We start from the raw sequence: 20935 nt of genomic DNA, 5'->3' as shown, positions 1-20935 counted from the left end.
TACTTAACACAACACTCAGTGATTTCAGCTCTTAGTCAGTTCAGCTCTTTGGTGAATTCAGCTTGTAGTAGGGGAGCCTCAGTACTGGTGCACCATTAGCCCAAAGTGAGCTCAGCAGCCTGTAACTAGACTCCTAATGAAATCAAAATTAGCTCTGATATTCCACAGTGGAGAGAGGAGGAAGTGCAGTTAGCATGTAAGGCCCTCACCAAGGGGCCCATGCCACCAAGTATTAATACTTGTCCCCAGCCTCTCTCAATTCACAGAGTTTTAAAACCCATGACCCTTGCCTAGCGAGTGCTACTTAGTTGATGGTGAGTCCCTCCATCATAACAAAAGGCCGAGTACAGTTCCAAGCACAGTTCCCATAATCAGGGTAATAACAAATTATTCTTCCTGCCCCAATAACAGAGACACTGGGGATCCCACAGCAGCCAATGTGACCATTTGGGCAGCTATGGCCTCATTCTAGGCGGGGTGGGTGTGCCTATGCAAATGATATCGGCCCCTGCAGTTCTTTTCCACAACTTGCCACACCTCACCACCAGATGTCAGATTGGAGCTCATCCTGACACTGCTTACACTGGCAAAGCCCTCTAGTGGAGATCCAGCTTATACTGGCAAAATGTGTTCTTCTGCCAGCATACTGAAACCACCTCCCTGAACTACATAAGCTATACTTGCAAATGGACTTTTTTGCAGGCATAACCGCATTGGCACAGGGGATTGTGCTGCCATAGCTTTGTCGGCTATGTGGGTGATTTTTTCACACTCCCGATCACCATATCTATGCCAGCAAAACTTTTAATTGTAGACCTGGCCATAGTCACTTAGGGTGGGACCCACAAAGGGGCTTACGCGTTGCAACGCTGAGCTTCGCAGCATCAAATTTTAGATGCCTAGAGAATCACAGAAATGCACTGTGATCCACACAGCGTGAGTGAAGCTCCTAGGCTCCTATACAATGAGAGAGGCGCCTAAGAATGCAGCCCACATAACCCAGCATGCTAGGCGAGGAGCCGCCTAAGCTAGTCACTGGGAGATGCCACCCAGGGGTGTGCACACTAAGCCCCACGCCTTCGATGGAGAGAGGCTCCTCAGTCCAGGCTGCAGGGAGGTGCCTAGTTCTGCTTAGTGATCCACAAATGGGCACCCGCCACCTGCAGTCAGATGGCTCAGGTGCCTAAAGGGTTTCTTGTGGGAACGAGATAGGTGCCTGCCTCACGCCACAAAAAATAGCAGGAGGTGGGGTGGCTCAAGCACTCAGCTGTGATGTGGGAGACCCAGGTTCAATTCCCCCTCTTTGCCAGCATGGGAAAAAGCTCTTGAACAGGGGTCTCCTACCTCTCTGAAGAGGTGCACTGAGCTACGGGATATTCTGATGTGGGGCTCCTCAAGCTCTCCTGATCAAGTTGTTCCACTGTGGCTAAGTAATGAAAGAGGGATTGGAGCAGGGGATCTGGACCCAGGGCCTCCCATCTTCCAGGTGGGTGCCCTACTCATTGAACTAGTGTCTTTCCCTCTTTCTTGCCCAGTGACTGTAAGTATTTATCCACAGTAAAACAGTCAGAGAGAGAGAGAGAGAGAGAAAACGAACTATAAAGCTGAGATCAGATGCTTAAGTACCTTTGTGGATTCCCCTCCACAGGCATTCTGAAAATTTTACTCTTTCTCATTTTGTTTTTGCCGTGAGCAGAGTTGGTCCTGGTTGCAGAGACAACCAGGTTTAGTTTAGGATTGGTCCTGCTTTGAGCAGGGGGTTGGACTAGATGACCTCCTGAGATCCCTTCCAACCCTGGTATTCTGTGATTCTATGATCCCAGGCAAATAGGAGTTTGGAGTCTGACCCAATCTCAAATCTCCTTCACCCAATCCCAGCTCTTCTTGTTTTCCACCTACCCTACCAGCCCACACAGCTATGTCCTCACTATTATTTTTAGCAAGCTAGATAGATTACAGTTATCCTGCAAATGTCCACATGCATATCACACCCCCAGTTGCAGTGTAGATATAAACTATGCTAGAAAAATGCACCACTGTAACTACATTGATTAATAATAATGCATCTAATTAAACCAGTGCAAACCCTAATGTAGATACACTTAAGCCACTTTTACACTCACTTATTTCTGTTTAGCGTATGTTGGTAACTTACCAAGTTACCAGTAAGTTAAATCTATACAAGTGACACTTGGCTTGGTTTAAGTGCTTCTGCATTAGGAGTTGTCTCTGGCTTAATTAGACTGAGCTTTAAATCAGTTTAGTTACACTGGCGCACTTTTAAAGCATAGACAAGGTCTTATTCCTATACAATGACCACTAGGGGTATGTCTACACTGCACCCCGCTCATGTTGGTGTGTAGGGTATATGTGGTTACTTGCCCCAATGAATAGCAGGCTGCATCCACACCAGTTAATCGTGTGAGTTAACTGTGATTAATCGACAGCCCTACTCCAGACACCAAAACCAGCACAGACTATGGGGCAGTACAAGGAAGATGTTTGAGGAATGATCACGATTCAACAGGTTACCTGCCATAACACTTTGGTGAGAATGCAATGAGTAATCTCGCAAAATTCAGGGTGGGTCAGAGAACATATCAAAGTGGTGTTTGCTGGTCAGATTGTCTATGACAGATCAGGCTAGCCTCCCGATCAATTTCCCAACTACCTTCTTGTGTAATTTCTCTTTCTTGCAAAGAATGTGTTTCTTTATGCAATGGTGTCGGTCACCAGTGTGACTGGTCACCTTGTTGTGACATTGCCTATGGAACCACCACCCACTGGACAAAGTACTTCTAGATACGATGTGAAATTGGTAGCACGTTGGCCCTCACTGGTTGGTTGTGCTCTCTAGAACCTGTTACTTGGTGGTTGCCCACCTACACCCAAGAATATTGGGGATCACCGGTACAATGGAGAGAGCTACCATGAACAAATTGGCTAATAGCATTAATTATTTTATTTTCCACTATCTATTATTCCAATTTTAATTTACCGGTTCCCCCAGTGGTAAAATTCTCCCCTTCCCCCACGCAGATCTAGGACCTAGAACCACTCATGACCAATGTGAAGTATCATATTTCAGGGAGGTCAATGAGATCATCGGAAAGGGCTAGGAATGAGCAACAGGAATAAGAGAAGAGGGACACTGCATACTTATAATGAGAAGGAGGAAAAACAGCGGTTGCACTTATTGTGATGAGAGAAAGGGACATGACCGAAGTCTCCCAGAGGCTCTCTAGAGCAGTGCTACTCAAAGTGGCGGTCCGCGGACCAATGCCGGTCCCCCATCGCACATTGGAAAAAAAAACTGCCGGTCCCCCACATCAGATAGCTTGAGAAGCGCTGGCCAAGAGGATAATGTGAGTGGAGAGAGCTAAACCATTAGAGCTAATGATAATGTACAGGACTTGGAGAGCCAATATAGTACAAGCAAAGAGCAGCTGAAAAGATCATTTAGCAGCTGAAAAGGTATAGTATTTTTAGATGGAGAGAGGTCAGTTTAGGGTACCAGCAGTAGGAACTAAGGTAACCAAGAAGAAGACATAGTAGACAGGCCTTATTTACATATATATGTAAATAAGAGAGAGAGAGAGAAGCATGAGAATGACTCTACAGTAGAATGGGTAGAGCACTTCCCTGGGTGTGGGAGACTCGGGATCCAGTCGTGTTTCTCCTATGGCTCTTTAATTACTTATCCAGAGTGCAACAACATGAACGTGGAGACAGCTGAGTATCACCTCAGAATACACGTATCCCAGTGGTTAGAGCACTTAGCAGAGAGGCGGCAGATCCCAGTTCAAATCTCTTCTCTTCCTCAGGTGCAGGGGGGTGTCTCTCATATCCCAGGTGAGTACTTTAACCACTGGGCTGGAAGTTATGAGGGAGGCCCTCCTCCACTTCCTCCCGCCCCCATTGCTTGTGTGATCTCACCTGAGGGACTGATTCAGTAGGAGGCCTGTGAGCATGCTTCCTGGATCAGGCCCCGCACATGACATAGGCAGTCGAACACCTATCTTCCCCTGGTTTATGAAATGCCCCAGAGCTTAGGCATCTGGATGCCTAGAAGGAGGCACCACTCCCAGTGCACATATATTGTAAAATGTATAATGTAAATGCAAAGTATTGCACATTGGAAAACACAATCCCAACTACACATATAAAAAGATGGGCTCTAAATTAGCTGTTACCACTCAAGAAAGAGATCTTGGAGTCATTGTGGATAGTTCTCCGAAAACATCCGCTCAAGTGTGCAGCAGCAGTCAAAAAAGCGAACAGAATGTTGAGAATCATTAAGAAAGGGATGGATAATAAAGACAGAAAATATCATGTTGCCTCTGTATAAATCCATGGTACGCCCACATCCTGAATACTGCGTGCAGATGTGGTCGCCCCATCTCAAAAAAGATCTATTGGAATTGGAAAAGGTTCAGAAAAGGGCAACAAAAATTATTAGGGGTATGGAACGGCTTCCGTGTGAGGAGAGATGAATAAGACTGGGACTTTTCACCTTGGAAAAGAGACGACTGAGGGGGGATATGATAGAGGTCTATAAAATCATGACTGGTGTGGAGAAAGTAAATAAGGAAGTGTTATTTATTCCTTCTCATCACACAAGAACTAGGGGGTCACCCAATGAAATTAATAGGCAGCAGGTTTAAAACAAACAAAAGGAAGTATTTCTTCACACAATGCACAGTCAACCTGTGGAACTCCTGGCCAAAGGATGTTGTGAAGGCCCAGACTATAACAGGGTTCAAAAAAACTAGATAAGTTCATGGAGGACAGGTCCACCAGTGGCCATTAGCCAGGATGGGCAGGTCTCCACCACGAATGCTGCATTGGCACAGCTGCACTGATGCAGTGCTTTGATGAAGATGCTCTAAGCCGTCAGCTTAGTTACTCCACCTCCGTGAGAGGCGGTAGCTTTATGGGCAGGAGAAGCTTTCCCAGCGACATAGCACTGTCTAAACAGGGGTTACAGGTCACTACAACTACGCTGCTCAGGGGTGTGGATTTTTCACACCCCGGAGTGACGTGGTTATACTGAAGTCAGTGTGCAGTATAGATCTTAATATGTACAGTATTGGCTATGTCTACATTGGTGTAATTCCCAGCTCGGGTAGCCCTACCTGTGCTAGCTCTGATTGGGCCAGCGGGCTACAACCAGAAGTCTCACTGTGGCGATGCAAGTGGTGGGATAGGCTGTCCACCCTGCATGTGTCCTGTCTGAGGCCCTAGGTACATTTCCTCAAGCTGGAAATGATAGCTCTAATTCCAGCGTAGCCAGATTCACTGATGATTTCCTATTTGAGAAACTGCACGAAGAAGTTTGTGGTTGGTGTCAGGGACTTTTGGATTACAGACATAAAGAAAGCTAGAATATTCTAGTGCCATGAAAGTGAGTAATGCTCTTTAATACAGGAATGTGCCAAATTATATTTTTGTCCATCCTTTCCAAGTGCTAATGACGAATATCATGAAATAATGAAGCTCTACTGAATTTGTGAATGGCGTAAGACCGTAGTGTCAGATGAGATAAATGTAGTGCGAGGCATTTTCTGGTTTCCATCTTTTATCTGACAGAAGCTAGGATATGAGACAGTGGAAGAAAAGATTTCTTTATCAAGGAGGAAATTTCATGCACTAAATCTTTGCTTCCTAACATTTCCATTCTAACTATAAACACAGATGGCTGATTCTCCACTGCCCTGCACCGTGTGTTAGCATTCATATCACTGCAAAGGGATTCCAGAACGGACATAAAATGCTACCAAGTTATTAATTTCCTCATGGGCTTTTCTATAGCACTCAACACTGTGCTGTGAGTGCTTCACAATCATCCACAACATATTTAGCTTCACAACACACCTGGACTCAGGAGATATGCATTCAATTCCTGGCTCTGCTACAGGATTCCTTTGTCATCTTGGGCAAGTCATTTAATCTCTTCAGTTAACCACCTGTAAAATGGGGATAATATTGCTTCCTTTCTCATACCCTTAGTCTGTCTTGTCCATTTAGACTGTATGCCTTTAATGCCAGGGACTGTCACTTACTAAATGTATGTGCAACCTCCAGCATAACTCATCATCTCAAATGAGGCCTGCAGGGGTTCCTGTAATGAAAATAATCAACAACAATGCAACCGGCAGACTCATTATTACTTTGCCCACGAGTCAAGATTTAAACTCTGCTTTCCAGAACTGCTAGACCAGTGAATTAACCCACTTTCCCTTTTGGCCTTCTTGTGCTTATTACTTATCAGGTTACCACCTCTGCTGGGGACCAACTTTTCTGTCTGATATGAAAGATTTTATTACATACAACAGAAGCTTGTCTATTTTATACATCAGATAATTAATTAACTAGAGGCCCAGATTGTCTGTCTTGTGTAACAAAGATTTTATTACATACGCTGATTTAATTTTCATGGCATAATTGTAATACTAGAGGGTTTTACTGAAAGCCATTTTGGATCCCTAATCTAGAGTAGTTTTTCCCAGATGAGAGAAAAGATGAAGTATGATCTAGTGGTTCGGGTACTTCCTTGTTACGTGGGAAATGTGGGTCCAAGTGCCTGATCTGCCACAGACTTCCTGCTATGGCATGTGACATAGCTTCTCTGTGGCTCACTTCCGTATCTGTGAAATGGAGATAATAACTGCCCAACCTCACAGTGGTGTTGTGAGGATAAATACATTAAAGACTGTGACACCTCAGAGACTAACAAATTTATTTCAGCATAAGCTTTTGTGAGCTACAGCTCACTTCATCGCTGTAGCTCACAAAAGCTTATGCTCAAATAAATTTGTTCGTCTCTAAGGTGCCACAAGTCCTCCTTTTTTTTTTGCGGATACAGACTAACACGGCTGCTACTCCGAAACTTGTCATTAAAGACTGTGAGGCACTCAGATATTAGAGTCGTGGGGATCACGTAAGTACCAGAGATAGATAGTTGGTGAATGCCTACTGAGTGAATATCAATACATTTGTTTCCCTTCAGTAGAGAGACGTCGTCCTAGTGATGCAATGACATTTATGCTGCAGCCAGGCAGAGTTGGATCCAGAAAAGTCCCATTACCCCAAAACACAGACATAGGAGTTAGTTAATGGAAATCAGGAATTTCCCCACCTATTTACGCATGTCCTTAAATTAGCATCCAACAGCGCAGTATCCCAGCATCTACCTGACCCTTCTTCCAAATCAATAGCTGGTACCATCTTGAAATTATGTTATCTATAGACATGCAGATCTCTCTGACAATATAAGTTCGTATACAGGCGCCCGCCACCACGACATCTGAGTACCTAAGTCCCCAGATAGTGGAAAAAAACCCAATCTTTGCAAATGGTTTCTGCAGTTACAGCATTCTTTGAACTATTACTGTTTGGAAACAGTGGCCCAGTTCTCCTCACTGATGTCAGTGCAGTTTAGAGAAACAGAGAGCAGAATCTGGCTCAGTGATTGTATGTATATCACCCACCAGCCTCCAATCCATATAAACTACAGCTGCTAAGATGATCTTGCCTAGGTGTTACTGCAAGCACATCACCTCCTTTGAGCCCCTGCAGAGGCTCCTAAGTTTCATTGCATCAAGGTCAAGTTTCTCATCCTCACCTTCAAGGCCTGTCATCAACTCTAACTGTCCACTCTTGCCTCTGACTGCATCCTCCTCAGTACTGTCTCGGATCCAGCAAAGGTGCCAGTCATAGCTGCTCATTTGTCAACTTTGTGCACCAACAACTCCCACTGTGCCTTCTTCCACACTGGCCCTCACACAGGAATGCCCAACCTGGCAGGCCACTCCTCCTTCAACTCTCTCCTCCCTGCCACAACGTCGCTGCGAAATCAGGCTATTAACTGTCTGAGGGGCAGCTGGGACAGTTGGCACTTACTTCATTTGTTTACAATGATGGTGGGGGGAGTCTGGGGAGGGATTGCAAGTATGTCTACAACTTGTGTGTATTTCAAAGTATGCATCCTCTCTAGACCATTATCGAACCTTTGTGTCAGGGCTTTGTCACAGGATGGGCTCCTATACACTGGATTCCTTTTTTCAGGCAGTCCTCATGCTTTCTTATGTAAGTTCACCACAGTGTACTTTATTTACGTCTTATGCAGCTTCACGGCCCATCACCATAAGGCTTTCCTTAAGCTTCAACGTATGTGCTAGGTGCTGGGTGGGGAGGTAAAGGGGAAGGGAGGTCTCACCTCCCTGAGATTCTGGTCTTCTTTGCCCTTCCTCCCAGCTTCCCTCTCTGCCTCCCTGTCTCCCAATTAACAATCCCCAGCTGATGAGCTGAATAAGCTTGTTAACTAGTTTATCACCCAGACCTAATCAATTATCTCCCTTTTTGGCCCAGGTGGGAATGCATACAAAGTACACAGAGTGGTGAGCCAGCCATAAGCTACTCCCACTCTATCACAGGCTGGTTGAAAAATTTTCAGAAAAAGGGCTTTTCAATGGAAAGCTGGGTTTTCAATTAAACACAATTTTCACAAAAGGCATCTGCTTTCTGTGGAGAATTAAGATTTTAGTCAAAAACCAAATGTTTAAAGCCCAAATATTTCTTTCAAAACCAGAAATATTTTGATTTGAATATGCTGCTGCAGTGTCTTCTGGAAGTTGTAGTTCAACTGTCTCATGTCCCCCACCTCTTCTCTGGGCCAGGCTCCTTGGCGGGACTACCTCTCCCATGATGCATTATTGCCAAGAACTCACATGATCCATTGCCTCCCCCTCCACGAGAGAAGATTGTGGAGCACCATGGGAGATGAAGTCTGACCAGGGACTCTGGGCTCAAGAGGATAATGGGAGCATGAGGTACCCAGGCTACAACTCTCATGAAGTACTACAGCAATATTTCCGAATTGAAGTTGTTCAGTTTTTGGATAGAATTTTTTGGTTTTCAAATTTTCACTTAACTCCCCCTCCCCCAACAAACAAAAAAACCCTCAACGTTTTCTGTGGAAAATTTAATTTAGAGGGAAACTATTTTTTCCCATTTTTGTCAAAATTTTCTATGGGGGGGGGACATTTTTCTACTAGCTCCTCTTTGTATGCAACTTCGTAGAGTGGAATCTTCAAAGTGAACAGCATTGGCCTAACTCCGTTCTCGTTGAAGTCACTGGTTAAACTCACATTGACTTCAATGGGAGCAGAGTTAGGCCAATATTCAGAGATAATCCCACACATGGAGTGCAAGGTGCGGGGACTCTGTCTTTGTATGTTTTATATAGGACCTAGCAAAATAGGATGCCAGCTGTGACTGGTGTCTCTGGTCTCTACTGTAATGTAAAGAAACAATGAAAAATAATAAGTGTGAATCCATGTCGGTAGGCTGGGGATTTGGGCATACCAGTGAGGAGATAGATACAAGGGTGTAGTCAAGCAGGTTAGCTACTCAACTACTTACCCACTTCTACCGGATAAAGAATCATAGAGTTTAAGGCCAGAAGGGACCACCAGGTCAGCTAGCCTGACCTCCTCCGTGTCCTTGGCTATTAAACTCCACCCAGTTACCAATAACCTCTCTTAGATTAAAAGCATTACAGCCCTCGATTGGCTATAATGTCTCATTTTCAGACGGGCTGAGCACCCAGAACTCCAGCTGACGTCAATGGGGAGTAGCACATGTCCATTACCTCTGAACAGCCATCATGGAGTGTTTCAACTTTACTTTTCAAACAGAAAGCTGATGCTCAAATAAATTTGTTAGTCTCTAAGGCGCCACAAGTCCTCCTTTTCTTAGTTCACCAGAAGGAAGGTGGAGTGAATCAAATTAGAAAACACCAAGTGACATTTATAGTAAACGAACTGTCTAGTTTCACTTACCCAGAGAAGTGGAGAAGTAGATAAAATATATTGGACATGGCATCACCACAACTTCTCCCACTGCTGCTGAGGGCCAGCAGGTTATGTTGTCCCACATCATTCCACAACCTACAGAAAGAGAAGAGAAAGAGGTGACCATATTAGAACGTTTAGGGACTACTTTGTCTGTGCTGTATGGAAAGTATGCAGAGAAACCCAATGCAGGGCATGATTCATGGCTACCTTGTGAGCAACCAGCTCTATCCAGTTTTCCAACTCTCTCAATCAAATCCGAAACCTGGATCAGAGGATTACATAAGTTAGAGGTGAAAAAGACTGTTTAGATCCCTGAGACCACCCCCACATTAGTGTACTATATACTGCTCTAAATGGAGGTTGGCACCCAAAACTACACTTTATCCTAAAAATATGTGCTGTAAGACCTAGAATGAGGGATTTAATTCTCACAAACGGAGAGGAAAGAGTGAAATAATATGGGATTATTTTCTTTAAACACAATTTTCAATAACCTCAGTTTCAAGATTCAGCATTTGTGGCATCAAACATTTTCTGGAATTGACAGGGAGACACAGGCCAGATCTGTGTAGGACTGAGACAAATCTGGGTTAATAGTGAACAGTGGATTTTATAGATGGAAACACTAGAGATTCTCAGATTAAATCTCTTGCTCCCCCTCCAAATTAAAGTACCTGATCTGAACACAGCAAACTGTGCACAAGATGCGACTGCTTCTGTTCCTTTGTAATTCCCCCATCCCTCATGCCACTGAAACTGCCACCCACACAGGTGCAAAATTATGGTTGATGCTGTGGATGCATTGGGTGGAAGGAGTAAATTATGCCCAAGAAGATTTTTTTAACCCCTCCCAAAACAGAGAGACATGCAAGAGACTCCATGAAGTCCATTTAGGACTTTCCTACTGCTTCTGCGGTTTCAACGAAACTGAAATGTTTCGCGGGAATAAGTTGATTTCAACAAAATTTTGATAGAACGTTTCATTTCACTGTGGAAATGTTTCACTTTGATGCGATCAATTCAACTCAATTTGTTTTGACATATATTAAAATATTGTTTTTAATGTGTTCTATACTGATTATATTTAATTTATAGATGTTATATTTAATTTTTAATATAAATATAAAAACTAAATTAGAATAAGTGTTTTGACACTATTGAAACAAGATATTTTGAAGATCCTGAATTGAACTTTTTCGGAATTTGTTTCCCTGGAAATTTCAAAATTTTCAGGTTTTGTTCTGATTTTGAATGAAAAAAAAAATCAGAATTTCATACAGAATGCAAATAATAACAATGATAGATGGATCGATAGATACTGCAGCCATGTCCCTCTAGCAATCCTGTTCAAGAGTCACCCATGATGTGGCATAGAACAATTCCCCAAAGGTTAGGAAAAGGCTGTGGTTATATCCAATGTCCCAGAAGGTGGAACTGGATTGTAAAGAAAAAAAGCACTTAGTAAAACATGTTTCTGATAGTAGTAAAAGGAACTCAGAAAACCACTGCCAGGGCATATTTCTTCGGTAAATATTACTGATGTGAAACAGACCAAACTTGCTACCCAAGAGCCTAACTCCACAATCAATTTGCCAAGACTGCATCAGCACCTTTGATACCTCAGATCAATAAGGAGAAAGCAAACAACAATGCTTTGAGCAACCAGAAAGCCGAAAAGCAACCTCAACTCCCTTTGGAAGTTATAATCAAAGCTTTATCTTTGTTTTTACTGGGGTAAATGGAAATTTTTAAATGCAGCTTTGAAGTGGGATTATTTGAGATTGCAACGAAAACAACTGAGAATATCTTCTTGTAACCTCCACTTTTAGATTCATTAAAATACAATTTTCCAACTTTTAACATTAGCTACAAAGCTCAGTTCTCAGAGGCTCATATTTAATTCCCACGAAGTTGTGACCAGTAGGGCCAAAGATAAAGACATCAGAATTCTACCCATGGAAAATAGATGGTTTCACAACAGGACCTCTTAACATCTAGAACTCTGGGCCTATCAACCTAGGTACTTACAATGTATTCACAACCACAGGACATATTATCTGAAACTCTGGACCAAGATGGAATCCAATATAAAATACAAGACAAAAGTACTGGATGGCTTCCTAAAGGAGAACATTTTTGTTTTGAGCTTAGTTTAAACGTCTGCATCTAATACTTACATTACAGTTCATTTGTTCTTGTTTGAAATGCAAGGAACAGAAAGAACCACTGCCTACATCCTTCAGTAAACAGATTTTGAGCTATACAGAGATAAGATATAGCTATAATGGATATCCATGTGATAGCTTGCACTTTTCGTCAGACATCTTACCACCTCACCTGCACTCTGTCCACAAACCCATCTCCCATGGGACTGCTTATGTCATTCCGAAGCTCTGAGCAGCTTCTAATGTGCATTAAGCTTTCATAAAAAGACGAAGGTAAAACAATCCAATGGCTGGAAGCTGAAGCTAGACAAATTCAGACTAGAAATAAGGTACACATTTTTAATAGCTAGGGTAGTTTACCAAGAGTTGTGGTGGATTCTCCACCACTGGACATTTTAAAATCAAGACTGGATGTTTTTCTAAAAAGATACGCTTTAGTTCAAACAGGAATTAATACAGAGAAGCCCTATGGCCTGTGCTGTACAGGAGGTAAGACTAGATGATCACAATGGGCTCTTCTGGTCTTATAATCTATGAAAGCAGCCTGTCAGAAAAAATGTTTCCTCCTTTCCCCAAGAAAGAATTTTGCCCCAAGAATACAGTGATCTGAGGCCTGCAGCATTGTGTTCAGTTATGCATCAGTGACAGGTATAACTAGACAGCCCATAAGCCGTCAGGGCTAGAAATAGGTGCTAAGACACTTTGGAAAGATTTCCCATCTTCCCTATGGGATACACAGCACAGGGCTTTCACCTGGCGAGGTCCTGAGATGCTGTACTGAAGATCCATATAATTGTTATGCATGGAAAAGTGGTTTTAGGCAATTTCTAGAGGTTTTAAAATGCTTCTCTCTTCCTCCAAAGCCTGTCCAGGTGGACTTGCGATAATATTTGCCCCAAAGCCCACTAAAGTCAATGGGGAGACACCTTTTGACTTCAATGAGCTCTGGATCAGGCCATTTGGGAGCCAACCTATACAAGGAGGAGATGGAACCTACTTATTTTCATACTCTACTTATGTGTTAATCAAAATGTTGCTAAACAAGGTATACAGCTAAAATTGTTTTTTTCCTGCCACACGTGTGGCAAGTATGCAATTCATGCTGGGGAGATGCAAAGTTTTTATCAGCACTTGCTGGAGGTTATTTGCATCCATCAGCCACGGCTTCACCTTTCATGAATAACGTGACCCTATTAAATTCGTACTGACAAAACTCTTTCATAGCTTGAAGGTCAAAGGAAAACACTACGATCATCTTGTCCGACCTCTGGCAAAACCGTGGTCAGGGAATTTCATCTAGTGATTCCTGTAGGGGAGGGAAATATTCCTTCCTAATGTAAATGCACACTATAAATACATCAGACAGATAAACACCAGGGAGGGAGAGGAGTCATTTAAATTAAGGGCCAATTTTGGCACAAGAACAAATGGATAGAAACTGGCCATCAGTAAGTTTAGGTTTGAAATTAGATGAAGGTTTCTAACCATCAGAGTTTCAGAGTAGCAGCCGTGTTAGTCTGTATTCGCAAAAAGAAAAGGAGGACTTGTGGCACCTTAGAAACTAACCAAGTTATCTGAGCATAAGCTTTCGTGAGCTACAGCTCACATCCGATGAAGTGAGCTATAGCTTTCGTGAGCTATAGCTCACTTCATCGGATGTGAGCTGTAGCTCACGAAAGCTTATGCTCAGATAACTTGGTTAGTTTCTAAGGTGCCACAAGTCCTCCTTTTCTTTTAACCATCAGAGTGAAATTCTGGAGCAGCCTTCCAAGGGGAGTAGTGGGGGCAGAAAATCTAACTAGCTTTAAGACTGATCTTGATAAATTTATGGAGGGGATGGAATGATGAAATTGCCTACAAAGGCAAATGGCCCATCCATGACTGCTATTAGCACTTATCTCCAACAGTCGGAGATGAGACACAAGATAGGCAGGGCTTTGAGTTACTATTGACAATTCTTTCCAAGGTGTCTGGCTGGTAGGTCTTGCCCACATGCTCAGGGTTTAACTGATTGCCATATCTGGGATTGGAAAGGAATTTTCCTCCAGGTCAGACTGGCAGAGACCCCCGCGGGTTTTTCACTTCCCTCTGCAATGTGGGGCATGGGTCACTTGCGGGTCTGAACTAGAGTAAATGGATTCTCTGTCACTTGAAGTCTTGAAATAAAGATTTGAGGACTTCAGTAACTCAGCCAGAGGTTATGGGCCTATTACAGGAGTGGGTGGGTGAGATTCTGTGGCCTGCAGCATGCAGGAGGTCAGACTAGATGATCATGTTGGTCCTTTCTGGCCTTAAAGTTTATGAGTCCCAATAACTTGGGGTTGAAAACCAGGGCGTAATTTGTAGAATGATATCAACTATTGACACAGGGCCTAGCATGATGGGGTCTTGTTCAATGTCTGGGGCTCCTGGGTGCTACAGTAAAACAAATAAGTAATCATTTAAATGCTCCATGTGATGGAGAATTTACCACATCCCCTGATAATCTGTTCCAACGACTAACTACTCTAGCCTATAAAAGTGATGTGACAATACCCTCACGGTTAAAAACTGCCTCTTATTTAAAATGCTCTAACACCAACTTGCAGCCATTGGATCTTGTGATGCGTTGGTCCACTGTGTCTTGGTCTCCAAGGCGATGGCTACACTGTGCAGCTTTTAGTGTATGCGAAAAGTGCTGCGAAAAGCGCTGTTTGTCGGCAGAAGAGAGCTCTCCTGCTGACAAAAAACTTCCACCCCCAACGAGTGGCATTAGCTTTGTCTCTTGCCGACAAAGTGCTGCTCACACCTGGTAAAACTTTTGTCTTTCGGGGGCGGTTTTTTAAAAACTCCTCTGAACAGCAGAAGTTTTGTCTTTCACTTCCCAGTGTAGACAAAGCCTTAGGGCATGGCTACCCTGGAAACTTCAAAGCGCTGTCGCTGGCAATCCACCTTCCCGAGGGGATTAGCTCCAAGCACTGGGAGCGCGACTCCCAGCGCTCAGAGCCTGTCTACACTTGCGCTTTAAAGCGCTCAGACTTGCTATGCTCAGAAGGGTGATTTTTCACACCCCTGAGCCAGCAAGTTAGAGCGCTATAAATTGTAAGTGTAGACAAGCCCTTAGACTAACGGGCCCCCTACATTCAGATATGTTCCCCCTGGGTGATTACATATAGATGGTGCCTCTTAACCTTCCCTTTGATAAAATAAGTAGATTAAGCTCCTTAAGTCTCTCATTGTAAGGCAGGCAACTTTATATCACATTACAGCAGAAGGTTTCTCTCTCTAGCTCTCTGTTGTGGTTGTTTTTTCAAAGTTTGTAATAGGTTAAAAAATTAGACAACACACATGTCAGTTCATATGGGACACTGACTTTTGCTCTGGTTTACATACCTGGCAGATTGAACCCGATAAATGGCTGTTTGAGAAGTGTCTGCATTTAAAAATATACAGATGGAGCTTAACGAGGAAGCATCAGAAATAACCTACAGAAGTTGGGCATGCTCCTGTGATGTTAATGGGTTTGATTAAGAAGCGGGGGAGGGTGGAGGGCAGTATCACATGGCTGTGAATATAGTAAATTTTTAAATTGTTGGAGCTATTTGAGGTACTGATTCAAGAACGCATTTCAGCATGTGCTTGGGTCTCATTTAAGTGCTTCCGAATGAGGGTTGTCATTCCCGGTGTGCCTCCATAGAAATCAGTGCACTTACACCAAGGAAGAATTTAGCTCTTTATATCCTTGTTTATTCTGAGATCTAGAACTCTTCTACATGGGGATTTAGTGCATAGCAAGTGGGGCGTAAATCTACAGTGCACCAGTTTGCCAGGCACTACCAGCCATGTGGATCCTGTTACTGCACACGAAAAGTTCCCGAGGGGGCTTTCAAACAGCAGTAGGTCAAAGTGCACTAGGGAATTTTTAGTGCATGTTAGCAGGGTTCAAACAGCCAGTTAGTGGGTGGCAAACTGTATGCTACAGATTCACACCCCAGCTTGCTACACACTAAGTCTCTGTGTAGACAAGTCCATAGTAATACAATTTCTCTAGTACCCCTGGATTTCAATATATTCCTCAATATCTGCTAGTGGGTTAGACGCCAAAGGAAAGTTGCATTTTACTCAGCTCCTATGGAGGGGCGAAGATACGCAGTCATGAGCATTTTTCCAAGTAGCAGCCGTGTTAGTCTGTATCCGCAAAAAGAACAGGAGGAATTGTGGCACCTTAGAGACGAACCAATTTATTCGAGCATAAGCTTTCGTGAGCTACATTTCTACTATTTGCAACAGAAGCTCATTTTTGCTCTGGTTTGACATCAGCTGGCAGTTTTCAGAACTACCCAACGGAGTCAATAGCCATAGGAGTCGGGGATGCCAAAGATCTGTTGTGTCACATTTATTACATCCCCTGTTAGCATTGCAGCAATTTTGCCTATGGTGTATTCTCCAGTGGTTTGCCCCGTCTGGTTATAAATTATCATTACTGCTTGCATTGCCTTATCAGATTTTTAAAAGACAGTTAGGCATATAGTGGAATTTTGCAGTAGTGCCTGCGATCGCCAATCATGGACCAGGGCCCCATGGTGCTCGGTGCTGTACGAACACAGAACAGAAATATGGTCCCTGCCTCAAAGTGCTTGCTGCTCTTAGTGGCAGAGTCAGTCAAACTTTAATTCGGTCAAACCATCCAATAGAAAACCACCATGGGCCACATTGTTAAAAAGAGATGCCTGCAAATATATATATTTGCAAACAAGCACCTACAAATTCCAGCCAGATGGGCATGGGCATCCGCAAAGAGGCGATTAATATAATTTTCTGCAGGCAGTAGAAATAGAGCCTCGTGAAATCAGTGGGAGCTACAGGTAATCACCACATCTGGGAATCAGTCCACTTTTATAGAGGGGCCTAATTTGAAGGATACAGGTTTGAAAATTTTGGCTTTAGCGTCTTTCACGGGAGAAGACAGACGACATGGCAGAACAGAAACTGTGAAAGGAAATTAATAGCAGCTCCTTGCAAGAGATCAAAGCACCATGGGCCATCAGGAGATAGGAAGAGCTGCATCCCAGTTTGGAACGATCCAATTCCGGCCTCATGCTCTACTTGAGATGTGCAGTGGAGACCTCACTGTGAAAGGATGTACCATCACAATAATTATGATCTATGTTTGAGAGGTGAAAAAACACAGGAGCAGCTTCAGTGTTACAGCCCCGCTCTGTGCAAAGCAGCCTTTGAGTCGTCAGTTGAGGGTTAGGGTTGCTCTGTGTAACCCGCACTGACGCACAGTGACTCTCTGTCCCACTCTAGTGGCCAGACCACATACAGAGGCATATGAGTCTGCTACCGCTTCTGCACTAATGGCCCTGGCCCTTTAACTTAAACTGTACAGGCTTGTGGCTTGAGATCCCAGGTTCAGTCCCGGCAGACGACTCAGACAGGGGTGACTCTGCATGAGGGCCCCACCTGAGTGGAGCAGCTGGACTGCCCCTGTGAATTTGGACCACAGACTCCTGACATTGTAAAGACTTCCTAAAGCTAGAGCAAGACCGTGGCCATATGGGATCAGCACTCAGGCATCCTAGTCCTATAAGCCCGGTACAAGCACCAGATTTGTGTACATGAAATCCCCTTTCCCAGCCAGCTCTGCAGTTTCCTACCTGGAAGCTGCAGGTTAGGGTTTATTTTGGCCTTCTGTGACAAACTGACTTTGCCCTTGGCTAGCTCAGATTGCAACAGTTCTTTGCTGAAATCCCTTCCTCCCCGAACAGCAAAATTCAAACGATTCACTTCCATTTTCACTATTGTTTCCAGTGTCCCTGGATGCATCGTCAAGGCTAGTGGCTGCCGACCTGCCCTGCCTTCGTCTCATTATTCTTTTGATCTCATTGGCACCAACTCTGATCCAAAGCAAATACATAAGTCCAGAGGTTTGCATTGCAACTCTGCATGGCCTCACATTCCCTTCATGTGCTTTCGCCTGTCGCGTTGGCTTGCATCACCCCGGTGCTATAGGCAATGGAGGGATGGGGCAGGGACAGTGGTCTGCCACAGGAAAACAAGAATGTCATTAGAGCATGTAAGGTACCAGCTACTACAGGGCTTTACTTCCACCAATAATTAGCTCTTCGCAGCATGAAGATGCCAATTATTTCTTCTTGCAAGCCACCTCCGACATCCACATGCTGCAGGAAATTAACTCAGCCACTCAGAGCAAGCGAAAAGGATTCCCAGGCTGATCTTAATGATAGGATGCTTTCTTAGACAGTGCATTATCATGCTTCCCCTCAATTCAGCCAGACATTGATTTTTTCCACTTTATGTGTACGCAACACTTACTAATAAAAAATGGTTTTGATTTGCATCTCTGCAATAGCTTTCATCAGAAGTTCCCAAGGCACTTTACAAACACTGCAAAGGAAAAGAAATAGAAGATTTTTGCTTCTTTATGATGCATAAAGATAGCTTGAATTTTTTCACCTGAGTAATAACAAGAACTTCAAGTTTTCTCTTCCTTGTTTTTGATGGTGGTCTCTGTGGAAGATCAGAGAACTGAAGAGGGAAACTTGCAGGTCCTTTATGGAGAGGGTGTTGACTCTTTAACAAAGAGATCTTTTCTCCCAACTGTTTTTCAGACATTTGAGTTAAATATGCATTACGAGAAAGAAACAAAGCCAGATAGCTGTAAACAAATAAGCCCCCCCTCCTGTTTTCAGTGGATACTTTTTACACATTAGGATTCCATAAGTTTCCCTATCATCAATAGAGTCTTCCAAGAAAAGCAGGGTAGGCAACACCTGAACTGCTAAGGCTTTCTTTATACATCAGAACAAAGATTTAAAAAAAAAAAAAAAGTATTTCCCGCACCTTCGCAGGTCATTTTTAATGAATTAAGCTTTAAAACATTCCTGCAAGGTCGGTGTTTGCACCTAATTTAGAAACGGGTAAATTCAAGCAAAGAGATGTCGAAGCTAAAGGCCAAGATTTGCAAAAAAAAATAAAAATAAAAATTGCCCAAAGTTAAGCTCCTCAACTCTTGCCCAAGCACCTTCATGGGTCATTTTCAAAAGCTCTGAGCATCTACCAGCTCCCACTGACTTCACTGGGAGTCACGGTCTGAAAATCAGGCAGTTTATCCAGATTTCCAACAGTAGGTTCTTATGTCTGAAAAACCTGGCGTATGCCAAACGTGCACGACAAGTTAACGGTGGAGCTCTGAGCAGAACTTGGGAGTCCTGGCTCCCCATAGAACGACTAGCCTGACTTCCCACTGAGAGCTCAGCTGACTTGCTCTTCTGTAGCAACAGTGCAAGTTACTGCATCTTAGCAAAGCAGGGCAGAGTTAGACTCGGACTCTGAGGCCAGACGGGACCGTCACGATCATCTAGTCTGACCTCCTGCATGTTGCAGGCCACAGAACCTCGCCCACCCGCTCCTGTAACAGACCCCTAACCTCTGGCTGAGTTACGGAAGTCCTCAAATCATGGTTTAAAGACTTCAAGTTACAGAGAATCCACCATTTACACTAGTTTAAACCTCCAAGTGACCCGTGCCCCCTGCTGCAGAGGAAGGAGAAAATCCCCCAGAGTTCCTGCCAATCTGACCCAGGGGAAAATTCCTTCTCAATCCCAAATATGGTGATCAGTTACACCCTGAGCATGTGGGCCAGCTGGACCCCTGGAAAAGAATTATTGTGCGCCATGCGTATTGGCAAAACCAGCCTCGCATAGAGGCGCAGTACCATGCTTTGGAGAGCCTTAGCAATGGCATTATTGAGAGGAGGGCTGATTTTGCAATGTCTGACTTGTTCCTATTCCAGAGACACACACAACATTCTGAGCCAGCCTTTCCACTGCACGCAAACAGAGGTGATTGCAATCACACCTGTTTAACATTCTCTCAAGGACTGCGCAAACAACAGGCCAAGCAAAGGACCACGGAGGTAAAGATCAATTTGCTTGATCTTGACGGTTTCTTTATATAGATGTGCCAGCCAAACCAACCAACCGAACTTGCAATATGTGCTTACAGCAGGTATGGTCTATGCATTAGGTACAAAGGAGCTGTCACACTGAATCAGAGCACAGACCCCTCTACGCTTGCATTCTGCCTCTGGCTGTGGCTATGACTGGACGCCTCAGAAAAAGGGATAAATAGTGCACACTGTCTATTAAAGTGATGGTGGGAGGGAGGTACACTGGGGTGAAGAATTCCTTCCGGATGCTGCAGACAACCAGCTGAGGCCCACTGGGTAGAATGCACAAAGGTATTTAGGAACCTCACCCCCCATTTAAATCAATGGGATTTAGATGCCCAACCTGAATGCATGGGGATCTGATTAGCCTCAGCCCATTTCCCTAATACACATAGTTTCCAACTGACATTAGTAGTCATCAGATTATCCAATCCTGCTCTTTTCAGTTTGTCTTAGTGGCTTCTGCTGTAACAGGAGAAATCAAGACTGAGAATGGGGCAAAACGCAGGAGGTATTTCTGAGCATGCTTATCTTCTGGTCCAGAGGTGGCCAAACTGTGGCTCGTGAGCCACATGCGGCTCTTTTACCATTAAAGTGCGGCTCACAGACCCCCCCAACGCCCCCATTCTCCACCTACCAGACTGGGGAGTGGGGCAGAAAGCTCAGGACCTCCGCCTTGCAGCGAGGTGGTGCGGTAGGGGCTTCTACCTAGCGGGAAGGGAGGTCTTGAGGCGTTTGCCCAGCGGGGAGGGGGTCTTGAGCCCTGCGGGGAGCACCTGCCAAGGCTCGGGGCTTCAGCAGGAGCAGGACTGAAGCCCCAACCCACAGTTCTTGGCAGGTGTGCCCTGGCTCTCGAACTTCTGAAGATTGTCATATTTGGCTCTGAGGGCCAGTAAGTTTGGCCACCCCGGCTCTGGTCAATGTTACAGAGGGAAGGCACTGCTGCTGTGGAGATATAC

The 20935-nt window shown here is 44.2% G+C and overlaps 1 protein-coding gene across 1 annotated transcript in view; it reads right to left on the bottom strand.

Moving 5' to 3' along the window:
- LOC125631161 (vasoactive intestinal polypeptide receptor) overlaps positions 1–20935 on the bottom strand; it is a 199132-nt gene that overhangs the window by 82067 nt on the left and 96130 nt on the right. The window contains exon 3 of the mRNA XM_048837429.2: positions 9843–9950. Within this exon, the coding sequence (XP_048693386.1) occupies positions 9843–9950 (108 nt within the window). The remainder of the gene's footprint in view (positions 1–9842; positions 9951–20935) is intronic.

Source organism: Caretta caretta, chromosome 2 (assembly GCF_965140235.1).
Source record: "Caretta caretta isolate rCarCar2 chromosome 2, rCarCar1.hap1, whole genome shotgun sequence".
Lineage (NCBI taxonomy): Eukaryota > Metazoa > Chordata > Testudines > Cheloniidae > Caretta > Caretta caretta.
Note: the sequence above shows the minus strand (reverse complement) of the source record. Positions and strands in the feature narration are given on the sequence as shown.